The sequence below is a fragment of the Lepidochelys olivacea genome (genome assembly GCF_965140295.1).
Source record: "Lepidochelys olivacea isolate rLepOli2 genome assembly, chromosome: 1".
Classification (NCBI taxonomy): Eukaryota; Metazoa; Chordata; order Testudines; family Cheloniidae; genus Lepidochelys; species Lepidochelys olivacea.
Window position 1 is genome coordinate 282,475,901 of NC_140411.1, and position 13,956 is coordinate 282,489,856.

Here is a 13,956-nt window from a genome sequence, read left to right on the forward strand (position 1 = left end):
AAAAGATACATTCTAGGAATTATTTTGAGGAAGTTCTATGGCCTGTGCTACACAGGAGGTCACATGATAGTCCCTTTCTGGCCTTAGAATCTATGAATCTTATGAAAGAAAAATAAAATATTTCAGCACTAAAGGTTGATCTAAGAAAGGCTCTTCTCTGAACATTCATTACGACATTCAAAGTCATTATGTAGCCTAAAGCAGATCAAATATTCTCTTCTACACCCCTTAACTTGAAAGATGATTCTTTAATGGATGAATTCCATCCTCAATTTGTATATCATTATCAAAAACTCTAAACTGTACGTAAAATGTTAAGCACAAAAACCTGCTCTACAACAATAGCTACGCAATTTACAGAGTAACATTGTTCCACTTCCATGCCACAAATTCCACACTGGAATGCAGAGTCAATTTTAATTAAAAATAGTTCTTTTACTGCTGCATTAAGAATCAATCCTTCTAACTCTCATTTTATATAATAAGGATTAAAGCTGCTAAAGGAATTTAACCTCAGTGGCAGAGGAAAGAGGAGAAGGAGCAAAACATGCTTTCAAGTCTCTGGGAAAATGAGTTTACTTATGAGCTGATTTGTTTCAATGTCAGCATTTTAATCTCTTCTGGATAGGGGGCCTGCTGAGGGAAACTAGACTTAGAAAAGATTTTTAAATATTTAAATATTTTAAATTTTTAAATATTGTTTTTAACATAAAATGTTTGAGAACTTTTTGTTTAATATAAAAAAAAGTAGCAAAAATGCTTTTTATCATGAGATACTTATGGGCTGGTTTTGCCACCCTTACTCACTGAGAGTAGTTCCTAACTCAGCAAGCAGTTCCACTTAATCAAAAGGAGGCCACACAGTGAACCACTACTCACATTGACTTCAGCGGAGCTACTTGTGTGAATAATTGCTTATCAGCAGGCAAAGGGTTCAGTCTGGCCCAATGGGAGCACTTGCTGAGTAACAGGCTACTCAACATAAGGAAGGGTAGCAGAATTCTGGGAGCTCCAACTTGCAAGGTTCTGAGCACCCTGCTGCCAATCCAGCAATGTATTGAAGTGCATGGTTTACTTTAAGACTGTGAGTAGCCTGCTGTAGTTAGTGGGAATACTCAAATAGTTAAAGTTAAGGAAATGCTTTGCTGGATGAGGTCATGATGCTCAGCAAATGGCAGAACTGGGCCCTATAACTGCAGCTCCTTTAACTGGGACCATGCATCTGATTACATATACTAGGTATTAGGTTTGGATATTTCTTCCCCTCTAAATAGCAAAATCAAAACCAAATCTGTTAGACAACAGTTTGGTCACATTTCACAGACACTTTCAACAGGTTCATTTTTCTATACTTAAAATCCTTTCTTTTGCCAATTTTTTAGTATTCTGACAATGTTGTCGGATTGGGATGAAATACTCCGATTGTTTATGATGAGCTTTTGTTGAAGAATCTTTCCATATGGATTAAACCAAGAGTCACAAATGTTTTAATTAAAATCTGGAAATGAAAGATTTTATCTTCAAACCATACTGTGATTTTGTTAGGGTAATCTGCTGTGGCACAATTTAATTCTTATAGAGCTTTATGAAGATTTGATCAAATGGCCAGGAAAGAAAGATGTGTCTGTCTTGTTGTCACAGCTGTCCTTTCTTTCGATATTTTTTTTTAAATTTAAACACAAACCCTAAAATAATCTGCTATGTTCCACATTCAAGTGCCTGCTTTTGTAAGCATACCTTTTGTTCAGCTGTCATTGTTAGGCTCTGCAGTCGGCCGGTCATATTTCCTAAGCTCTTTTCAAAAGCTGCTACTAGATGAGCCTGTGAAAGAAACAGAAGAAAAACATCTGAAATGTCGGTAGGGTATGAAATGGACTGAGCAAAGCTTCCATGGTACATAACGTATAATTCATGTGTTTTGGCTGGTCTAATAAAATCTGTAATCTGTAGCACTCAGTACTACTTGCTTTCTCCCACCTCACCCCAACTGCCACAGCATTTTCCACTTTTCCAGACTCAGTTTTATCTTCTCCAACTCTTTAGTTGCAGCCTTCAAAATTTAAGTATGATTTGCTCTTCTTGTGACTCTGGGCAATAGAACTTCCCCCCTGACATTATTCTTTCCCATTACTGAAAATAACAACAGAAGGACTCATGCACTCGAATTTTAAAAAAAGTTCTAAGCTGTCAGGGTCCCAGATACAAAGCTCGTCTAGAAGAGTCCATTGAACCAGACTATGGGAAGTGTCTAGATACTGTCATGATGACCTTTTAAGATATTATTACTTTATCTATTTCTCTGATACAGCAACACTCTTCAGAAAGTGTCAGACATTGCAGAGAGCCATAATATAATCTTATTCCTACTGGTCTTTATAGTGGGTTGAGTCTGCATATATATCGCTTGTGTTGTTTTAATATAAAGGCACTGATTTCTTTGAAGTTAGATGCCTGCATTTTTCAATGATGCAACAAACAGAAATTGAAATTCAGCAATGCTTTGTTTTACAATATTTCATTCAAATTTTCTAAGAATACCCAGCACAGACTATATTCAAGAAGTATTAGGCTAGACACACTCATTAGTTGTTATGTATTTATTTGTTTATATGAAGAGTCAATTGTCATGGCATCTAAAATGTTACAGCTATTAAACCACCAAGGAATTGCAGGAAAAACGTGTCAGTGATGTTATTAACTTTTTATGGCTGTAAGAGTCACTTAGAAGGAGAAAAAGTGTGTTCATGCTTACAGTATCAGAAAATATTCAAATGGAGGGATTTCTCTCTAAGAGTTTGTAAGAGGGCAATGGACTGCTATTTTAATGGAGCTCTGTAGGATTCACAAAATCCACAGGTCGCCTTGCTTAACTTATTTTTTTCTGGGGGATTGACGCTTAACTTACACATACTGGCAAAGAAGAGAAAAAGGCAGGAGGAACTTGACAAGATGAGAGAGGATGAACAAGATATGGTTAAAGGACAGAGGTTCTTTTACAAAATGTGAATTCATTGCTCTGAAAAGTACCTAGTTTAAAACAGTATAAAATTTGTCAAAGGGGAGAGTACTCCTGAATCAAATATATAGGATGCTGGTGGGGAATTGAGAATACAGTACATGCTAGAATTATGGAATCTCTTGTCACAAAATCAAATAGTAAAAATGACTATAGGCAAAGTTTTCAAATTTAGGCACCTGTACTGTGTTTCCAAAACATGCACACCCAAAGTAGGCATTGTGGATGCAAAGAGGTTAACTGTGCTTGCTCAAGCACCCATTTATGTGCAAAATTAACTCTTTGGTGCATACAAACATATATGCTACTCAACAGCTTTTGCAGATGCAAGTTCTAATTCTTTTGTGAGCACAGTTATTAATGTTGTTCAAATGTATTCAGGTGTACTTAGTTGTTCCCAAAATCTTCTAGATATTGTCCAAGCACACAGAAATAAATAATTGTGCCCTGAATAGTGTACAATCTAAAAAAGATTAAGGCAGAATAATGGTGGGGGAAGAGGATACAACACAGAAGATTTTGTTTGGCCCATGTCAAGGCATGCTGTTGGGAGGTGAAAGGAACCTCCCATCCCCTCACTCAGCATATTATTTCTCATAGATGGAAGGATATTATGCACATGAGACTGGCCATATTCAGAACTGTTTTTTAACGCTGTAAATAGTTTTGAACACATTTTAGAGTGATGTAAAGATTCTGCAACATCATGTAAAAGTCAGTGTTATAAGTAGACATAGAGAGAGTCATACATTTAATTATTTATGGTAGTAGTAGTCAAACAATCTGCTTTCAACATATGCTCAAGGATATATATTCTATTTCATAACTCAGCCTTAAGCTTGTCCTGAGAAGATTCATGCCACAAGGGCTAAATTTTTATAAACATGAGCCTAAGTGTACATGGAAAACATGTAGTTTCCTTGAGATTAATCAGCAATTGTGTGTACAGATATCTGTTTTGGATATTTGGCATGCATTTATGAAATTGTCAGCCTAAATTATAGAGTACAGTTTATATATATATTTGGACGGTCAAGCGATTAAGAAAATTAATCATGATTAATCGCACAATTAAAAAATGTGTCACAATTAATTGCACGATTAATCACACTGTTAAAAAGGGAATACCACTTATTTAAATATTTTTGGATTTTTCTACATTTTCAAATATATTGATTTCAGTTACAACACAGAATACCAAGTGTATAGTGCTTACTTTATATTTATTTTTATTACAAATATTTGCACCGTAAAAAACAAAATTCACCTAATACAAGTATTGCACTGCAATCTCTTTATCATGAAAATTGAACTTACAAATGTAGAATTATGTACAAAAAACCGACATTCAAAAATAAAACAATGTAAAACTTTAGAGCCTACAAGTCCACTGAGTCCTACTTCTTGTTCAACCAATCACTCAGACAAACAAGTTTGGTTACAATTTGCAGGAGATAATGCTGCCCACCTCTTGTTTACAATGTCACCTGAAATTGAGAACCGGTGGTCACATGGTACTGTTGTAGCCGGCGTTGCAAGATATTTACGTGCCAGATGCGCTAAAGATTCATATGTCCCTTCATGCTTCAACCACTGTTCCGGAGGACATACGTTCATGCTAATGAGGGATTCTGCTCGATAACTATCCAAAGAAGAGCGGACCTGACTCATGTCCACCATCAGAAGGTTGATTTTCTTTTTTGGTGGTTTGGGTTCTGTAGTTTCCGCATCGGAGTGTTGCTCTTTTAAGTCTTCTGAAATCATGCTCCACATCTCGTCCCTCTTAGATTTTGGATGGCACTTCAGATTCTTAATGCTTGAGTCAAGTGCTGTAGCTATTTTTAGAAATCCCATACTGGTACCTTCTTTGCGTTTTGTCAAATCTGCTGTGAAAGTGTTCTTAAAACGAACATGTGCTGGGTCATCATCCAAGACTGCTATAACATGAAATATATGGCAGAATGCGGGTAAAACAGAACAGGATACATACAATTCTCCCCCAAGGAGTCCAGTCACAAATTTAATTAGCACATTAATGAGCATCATCAGGATGGCAGCATGTCCTTTGGAATGGTGGCCGAAGCATGTAGGGGCATAAGAATTTTTAGCATATCTGGCACATAAATATCTTGCAATGCCAGCTACAATAGTACCATGTGAAAGCCTCGTCTCACTTTCAGGTGACACTGTAAATAAGAAGCAGGCAGTGGTATCGCCCGTAAAGGTAAACAAATTTGTTTGTCCTGGTGATTGGCTGAATAAGAATTAGGACTAAGTGGACTTGTAGGCTCTCAAGTTTTACATAATTTTGTTTTTGAGTGCAGTTATGTAACAAAAGAAATCTACATTTTAAGTTAAACTTTCACGATAAAGAGACTGCACTACAGTACTTGTATGAACAGAACTGAAAAATACTATTTCTTTTTATCATTTTTACAGTGCAAATATTTGTAATAAAATAATAATATAAAGTATGCAGTGTACACTTTGTATTCTGTGTTGTAATAGAAATCAATACATTTGAAAATGTAGAAAAACATGCAAAAATATTTAATACATTTCAATTGGTATTCTATTGTTTAACAGTGCGATTAATCACAATTATATTTTTTTAAGTTAACTGCGATTTTAAGGATTTTAATCACAGTTAACTTAAAACAATGTAATCGTGATTAATCTTACTGTTAAAAAATATATATATATAATTACAGTGGAGATATATAAGTTTAAGATATATATACTGTTTAAAGTCATCCTTGATGTTTTGGAAATAGCACAACTTGATTTCTTACACTAATCTCACACTCTCATGTCAGTTAAAAGAAAACAGCAACTGCCTTTTAAAACCACCATTAGTTTTTAAGGCCACTTTCCACTTGAAAAATCAGCACTGTATTATCAAAACAATCCAGGCAACTTTACCTTGTTTTAATTATCTTGAATATGACAGGTGACTCAGTATATAATCAGAGCTGAAGTAGAACATACTCTCATAGAGGAATTACAGCCAATTTTCTCCTATTTTACATTTGTTAACAGCAAGATAATGGATTTTCTCCATTCATTGCTTCATGAAAAAAATCTGTGAATAGATATGCACGCAGTCTTCCATGAGTATAACTCCCAAGTGTTTGGTGTGGGCATGCAAACCACAAAGAGGACATGTAATTGTTTGCTCTGACTATACATAATTTATACCACTCTTTCATGATTATGATGTAATAAAGTACAAGTCTTCGGAAGGTAATTGGGCATATTTATTATCATCTATATCTTAAATTCAGAGCTCCATATAGTATAATCTTTACTTTACATTGCATGTCTCTATGAATATTTAACCAGATGATTATGGGAAAAATTAAGGATTGAAAAGCTATATTATCTGATGTAGATATAACATATTGTGGCCTAAAAAGCTTTAGAGAATGATAGCTGTGTCACAATCATGTTTTTTTTTTAAAAAAAATTAGTCTATGATAGAATGTATTTTTTTCCTTGCAGTTAAAAATTCCATAATTTTAAAGCATGAGTGGTATTGCATCTGGATGATGATGGATCTCGCCTGAGAGACTCTGCCACGAGTAAAAATAAGACTGGGTTTGCGGATGTTAAGGGGCTCAAAACATGCTCTTTAGTTAGTTATTTCATAAACCTCATGAATGAGAAGCAAACTGTATGCTGACAATAATTAGAGAATTATTTTTGTATTGAATAATATTTACTTTTATTACCTTTGTTGTCTATCACAATAGAATAGAGTAATGGCCTACCAAATAAAGAATGTTATTTTTTTTTAATTCAAAGGGCTGGACTTTAGTGAGCACTTATTTAAACAGAAGCCAGTGGGACTACTCCTATTAGAGTGACTAAGTATAGTACAATCTAGCCAGATTGTTCACTGGAAAAGTCCTCTCAGCTTGATTACCCAAACCACAACTGAAATGCATAATGCCAGGCAACACTTGCTCTACAAAAAATCCTTATTAATATTTAGAAATTTAAATGAGGTACCTATTTTACACTTTTGAATTTCCAATTAAAAAACTGAGTAATAATATATTTTTGATATATTTGGGTGAGGAACTGAAATCATCCATAATATGGAAAGAACAGCCCTTTCTTGTTTCTTATAAAATAATATTTCTGAATGGAAATACTTTAAAAATATTTATAATCAATCCTTTGCATCCCAAAAGGCTTAGTTGATTATGAAGATGGCTTCAGTTACAGTCTACACAATTAAAATAATGAGTAAAATAGTCTAGAATAATTAGCATAAATGCCACTTATTTCAACACAAACATGCTTGTATTTTTACATCTGTAGTGCAATATTGGTACTTGAAGTGATACTCTGGAGCCATAGATAAGGAATTGCATAGCCATTCAATATGTTGTTAGGCAATATTAAAAGCATTTCTAGAGCAAAGTATATACAAATATTATTCATTTGTAACAAGTTATACAACTAATGCCAAATTTACTATAGGACCTGATGTTGCATTCCTTGCATCTACAACTCCCTTGGAAAGCAACTGGACGTGTGTGCATGGGATCTGCAGAATGAGTCCCACATTGTAAGAAGACCAGAACCTGATTTTACTCACTGAATTTTATGACATTCTTGGAAAATACAATCTTGGGTTTAATGCCCAACTTGAATGTGATGTCTATATATCCAAGGCTATGTTTGCTTACATTCTTTATAGCTTATACTGCTCTGCTCACATTTATAAAATAAAGATAAGTAAATAAATTTCCTCCCACCTGACATGGCTGAATGAAAGGATGTGAGAGAGGCCACAAGGGATCTGGCTGATTGCAAGAAGTGAATGTATATCTGGTGACCTTTCCTGTTCGCCTCCTGCTATTATCTTGTTGTTTGGCCATAGGATAGTGGTTCAGGGCTGGCCAAACAAGAGTGTTAGCCAAAGAACCCCCTCTGTTTTCTAGTGGCATCCTGGGTCTACTACAGTTTTGCCGTCATGCACCCTTCAGCTTTATACAGTACGAGGCATTGATCAAAGTCACATTGAAAACACAGGGGAGGACTGAAGCTCAGGCTGATGACTGGAATCTGAGCCCTTGTCAGTCAAGCAGGAAGTTTGCTGATTGGATACATTTTGAACTAAAAGCTGCCCTTTCTTAATTAGTATAGAGATTTGCCCTTCAGTGGCACCGAACCAAGCAACAGACTAAGCCAGAATCTCAGGTGAATTAAGCACCCAAGCAGCAGCTGGACTCTGCAGAGGTTTAATCACTCACAAGTAAAACACTTTGGAGTTTATCAAATGAAAGAAATAGATAAAATGAAGCAGAATGCTTGATATAACAGAACTTGCATAACAAAAATAAACCCAAACAAGCAAAACTTTTAACAAGGGTTTTCAAATATCTGAAGAATGGTCTACCTTGTAATTGATAGGCTTCAACCCAAAAACAGAAAGCAAAGCCTTGGCTAATCTGATCGTATTTCAACTTGTCAATTCTTGTAGCAATACATGTACTGCATAAACCTTACCAAGATGCTTTCATGACTAAGCAAATGAAGGAAAAGTTGCATAATAATATAGAAATGAAATGAAAGACAAAAATGTTCCATTTTGACTCACACAGAGTACTTTTGCTTGACTTTGCCAAGAGAAACTTAATACAGTAAAATAAGTTGGGTGGGTGGCTTAGGAGGTAATTATTAATGATGAATATTAGCAATAGGTTTTCCTCCCCAGAGCAGAGTGAGAACAAAGGGTTGCATATTTTCCAGATACTGAAAGGACTGGGAAATTGGAGGCTCAAGAACTGAGGATCAAAAGATGGATATTTCCACAACAGGGATATCTGAAAGGATTAATACAATACAGGAAATACTCTCATACAACATTTGACTTGCTGTGGCCCAAAAGTGAGAGGTTATGTGTGACAAAGACCCAACATGAGGGACACCACAAAATTATTCATGCAGGGAACTAAAAATGCTGTGAGATTCCTCCTTTTAGTGTAACTTCTAGAAAACTGACTGTTTCATGATAATTTCTGCTTTAAATAACTTCACATTTCTGTGGAATGTAGGTAACTTTGGTATCAAACTGAGTGAAATGAAGGGGATTTGTCAAGTATACCTCAGAGCTTTAAAGATATACAACTAGAATTCTGAATTTATTTGATAGCTAAAACCTGTGTTTACTAAGATGAAGAAAGGGTCTAACTAAAATGAAAAGCCTACCTGAGTTTGTCATTTGATAATTAATTTTAACTATATATAAAAAATTATCTTTAAACTAATTTGCAATATTTATATTGGTTTTTTTTACTCTGTGAACAGAATAAATTTCACAGTCCAGATAACAATTAAATGATTACATGAGCTATAATTTATTGAAAACATAAATCCTTCTGTACTTTTTGTTAATAGTAAATGAGATCTGATAAAACATCCCTAAGAAAACACAGAACATGCTTACATGTAGCATATCAGCAAGATGGTCCCTTTGATTCTTTGGGTTTATAGGAAGGTGTTTTCTATTAGGCCTTAAATCTTTTTATATCAGTGATAAGGGAGGGAAGCAGCCTAGGACTGGCTTAATTCTGACAGTGATTTTCACCAGATGGATTTGTAAAATATATATCTCATGACAGCGTGCAAGAAAGTTGTAGTTATAAGTAGTGGTTGCTTTTCATCTAACATCTTTTTGGAGGAATTCCTGATGTTGAGGGGTTTGGAAAAAAAGGAGAAGTTTCTCTGGAAGGTTTTTTCCTGCTGCTAACAGGATCTCTTTTAAAACTGCTCACAAGTTTAGAATGGTATAAGCAGTTTCCAGAGAGATGGATTAGTAGGCAGGTGACACAGTCAAGAGAGCATGATAAGTTTAGTTTAGCACATGGATATCACACCACAGACGGTGCATATCTGCATACACAAATACATGCTCTCATGCAGAGATTTACATATATATGTACACATCGACAAATATAGAATCTATATATTTACTGTGCTGTTGTGAGACTAGAGGTCTTACCACTTGGCATTCTTGTTATACACACAGATGCACAAAAGAGCTGTGCAAATAATTTGTTTCCAAAAAAATGCAGGGGGAGGAATCATTTTGTGTCAAACAAAATGTTGTTTTGTTTCATTTTCAAGTTGTTTTTTTCTTTAAAAAATTAAATTGAAGTAAAAATCTAAATAAAAAGTAATTTTGACTAAAAAACCCACCTTGTATCCCCTTACTCCCTTGCACTGGCTATCTGTACTGCAGGTTGTAGCATAGGAGGGGGAAGAGCCCCTGACTCCCCCATCCCTGTGCAAGTGAGTGGGAGAGGGTGGGGACTGGGTAGAGCCTAGACTTTACTTCTCCCACCCCAACATGCTGGCAAGTATAGACCAGCTTGCTTGTGGGGTATCATATGCTGCTTCTGGAATCAGACGAGAGCATGGGAGAAGACAGGGAGGCAAATTGTGACTCGCTGAGCAACAATCTGCTTCCTGATTTTCTCCGGGGCAGTGCTGAAACATGCAGGAACACTGGTTTAGTAACAGAAGGAAAAGTGCCACCTAACAAATCACCAGTATGACATCTGGAGGCATCCTTGGTTTTTTGATTGTGTTATGTTGACCTCCCATCAAAGTAAAGATCGAGCCCAATACTGTTTTCCTTGTAAGATATGAAGAAAAAAAAATCACAGCCCAAGATGGTGTCATTCAGGCTATAAAATCTCAGTGGAGTAACCCAATAACAGCAAGCCACGCTGAGGGATTCCTAATTTCATCAGAGAATCATCATTTTCCCAAAGCTACCACACACTGGTACCTGATAATGCACAGACATTTCTTGAAATTAATGGAAATCTCTGTAGATCTAAATTTTAGCCATCCCCGAATTCTCAGTACCTAGTAAGAAAGGCACTGAGTAGATACAGTGCATTCTTAATGTATTGTGTTATCACATGTTATTAGGGAAGCACACTCCAAGTAAAATGTACAAAAATATTCTCTCTCAAACATCTCAACTTTTACCAAAGATGGTAACTCTAGTTATTTCCTGAACTGCTTTTAAAAACCTTACTGGATTGTACAGCAATTATCTGGTAACTCTGAAACCCCAGTAACTGTACAAAGTACACACAGTGCTCACATTCCTTATATTGCATTATATCCTGATAACACGTTCAATAACTCATGTCAATTCTGTATGACAACTGAGAGGAACAACAGGGAGCTCTCTATGAAATAGCCCAGTTTCCATTAGTTATAGATCAGCACTGTTATTGCAGCATATGAATTCCACTCACAGTTTTATAATGTTCTCCCCTCCACATCTATCTATATTTGTACTGCATTCATCACTGTGGTATTTTGAATAGCTTACAGAATTATATAAATCCTACAGAGAGTCTAAATTTGCATAATCTCTGTGGGCCTCTTCCCCTTATTCTAGGACAGGTAAGATTTTTAAGAAGAAATTATCATCATTGATACGATGGGAGAGCTACATTGAAAAGATAGAACTTTAGTCCTGTCAGAAGCATTTGGTTATTTTAGCTCTTACAGGAAGGATCATTTTATGGCTTATTACAATTTATACACAAATTTATAACACACCACACTGCCTGTTACCCTTAATTTCCCACTTCCAACCCTTTATGCATAACAATGTAACCCACAATTGCCCACTTCATTTCAATTGACTGCCTCCAACACATGTAACTCCTTCTTCTTAACAATCTGTCCCAACTCATATTTAGCTCAGACACTCTGCTTCCTTCCCCAGACCTGAAGAAGAGCTCTGCATAGGTCGAAAGTTTGGACCTTTCCCAAAAGAAGTCGATCCAATAAATTTTATTACCTCACCTACTTTGTCTCTCTCATATCCTGGGACCAACACAGCTACAACACTGTAAACAACAAAGGATCACTACAGTTTTGGACCAGCTGCTAGGAAAGTTCTGTCATCCCCTCACACTACTCTTGCTCTTGGTGATCGTTTCATTGTTCCTGAGGAGCGCACCCGTGGTGGCTGGTCTTGGTCATCAAGGAAGAGGGAGTTCCTGAGATAACCTGGTGCAACTGATGGAGGGCTTTGAAGAGCGAAGCCAAGACCTCATATTTAAACTGGCATTCCATTGGGAGGCAGTAATATCAAACCTCAAACTTAAACTGGTATTCAGTGTGTAATGACCAGGATGATGTGCTCCTGCTGACTGGTATTGCTTGACAGGCAAGCTGCTGAATGCTGTTCCAATTGGAGCATATGTGCGTCTAAGGTGTCATGGCTAGATAGCATGCATTCCAATAATCTGCATGGATCCAACAAATGCATGGATCATCATGATCAACTCTACTGCTATATGGATGAATTTCTGACTTCTAGACAATCATAAGTGGAAGGTACTTTTTGCACCTATTGGAATGTGCCTTTGCAGTGTCAGTTATGTATCCAGAAGGAACTAAAAGCCACAAAGTGTTTTCTTCTGAGAGTAATGATATGGTGTTGACCAGTTTTCATAACGTGTTTTATTCTTCCTCTGTTATTATATCCATCTTCCCTGAGTTTAATGTCAAGCTACTGCTATTGCTCCATGCACTGATATCACTCAGAGACTGAAATGGTGCTGTTCAAAATAGTCATAAGATCATAAGAACAGCCACATTGGGTCAGACCAAAGGTCCATCTAGCCCAGTATTCTGTGTTCCATCAGTGGCCAATGCCAGGTGAGCCAGAGGGAATAAATAGAACAGGTAATCATCAAGTGATCCATCCCCTGTCTCCCATTCCCAGCTTCTGGCAAACAGAGGCTAGGGACACAATCTCTACCCATCCCTGCAAATAGCCATTGATGGACCTATCCTCCATGAACTTATCTAGTTCTTTTTTGAACCCTGTTATAGTCTTGGGCTTCACGACATTCTCTGACAAGGAGTTCCACAGGTTGATTGTTCATTGTGTGAAAAAATACTTCCTTTTGTTTGTTTTAAACCTGCTGCCTATTAATTTCATTTGGAGACCCCTTGTTCGTGTGTTATGAGGAGTAAATAACACTTCATTATTTATTTTCTCCACATCTGTCATGATTTTATAGCTCTCTATTATATCCCCCCTTAGTCATCTCTTTTCCAATCTGAAAAGTCCCAGTCTTATCCATCTCTCCTCATATGGAAGCTGTTCCAAACCCCTAATCATTTTTTGTTGCCCTTTTCTGAACCTTTTCCAATTCCAATATATCTTTTTTGAGATGGGGTGACCACACCTGCTTGCAGTATTCAAGATGTGGGCGTCCCATGAATTTATATAGAGGCAATATGATATCTTCTATCTTCTTATCATAGAATCATAGAATATTAGGGTTGGAAGGGACCGCAGGAGGTCATCTAGTCCAAACCCCTGCTCAAAGCAGGACCAATCCCCAACTAAATCACCCAGCCAGGACTCTGTCAAGCCTGACCTTAAAAACTTCAAAGGAAGGAGATTCCACGACCTCCCTAGGTAACGCACTCCAGTGCTTTACCACCCTCCTAGTGAAAAAGTTTTTCCAAATATCCAACCTAAACCTCTCCCACTGCAACTTGAGACCATTACTCCTCGTTCTGTCATCTGCTACCACTGAGAACAGTCTAGATCCATCCTCTTTGGAACCCCCTTTCAGGTAGTTGAAAGCAGCTATCAAATCCCCCCTCATTCTTCTCTTCCGCAGACTAAACAATCCCAGTTCCCTCATCCTCTCCTCATAAGTCATATGTTCCAGTCCCCTAATCATTTTTGTTGCCCTCCGCTGGACTCTTTCCAATTTTTTCACATCCTTCTTGTAGTGTGGGACCCAAACTGGACACAGTACTCCAGATGAGGCCTCACCAATTTCAAATAGAGAGGAACGATCATGTCCCTCGATCTGCTGGCAATGCCCCTACTTATACATCCCAAAATGCCATTGGCCTTCTTGGCAACA

At 36.8% G+C, this 13,956-nt stretch overlaps 1 protein-coding gene across 3 annotated transcripts in view; it reads right to left on the reverse strand.

Moving 5' to 3' along the window:
- The window catches only part of NAV3 (neuron navigator 3), a 366,054-nt gene that overhangs the window by 33,526 nt on the left and 318,572 nt on the right, over positions 1–13,956 (reverse strand). For all 3 annotated transcript variants that reach the window (XM_084632115.1, XM_084632114.1, XM_084632113.1), the window contains one exon: positions 1,738–1,821. In XM_084632115.1, the coding sequence (XP_084488241.1) occupies positions 1,738–1,821 (84 nt within the window). The remainder of the gene's footprint in view (positions 1–1,737; positions 1,822–13,956) is intronic.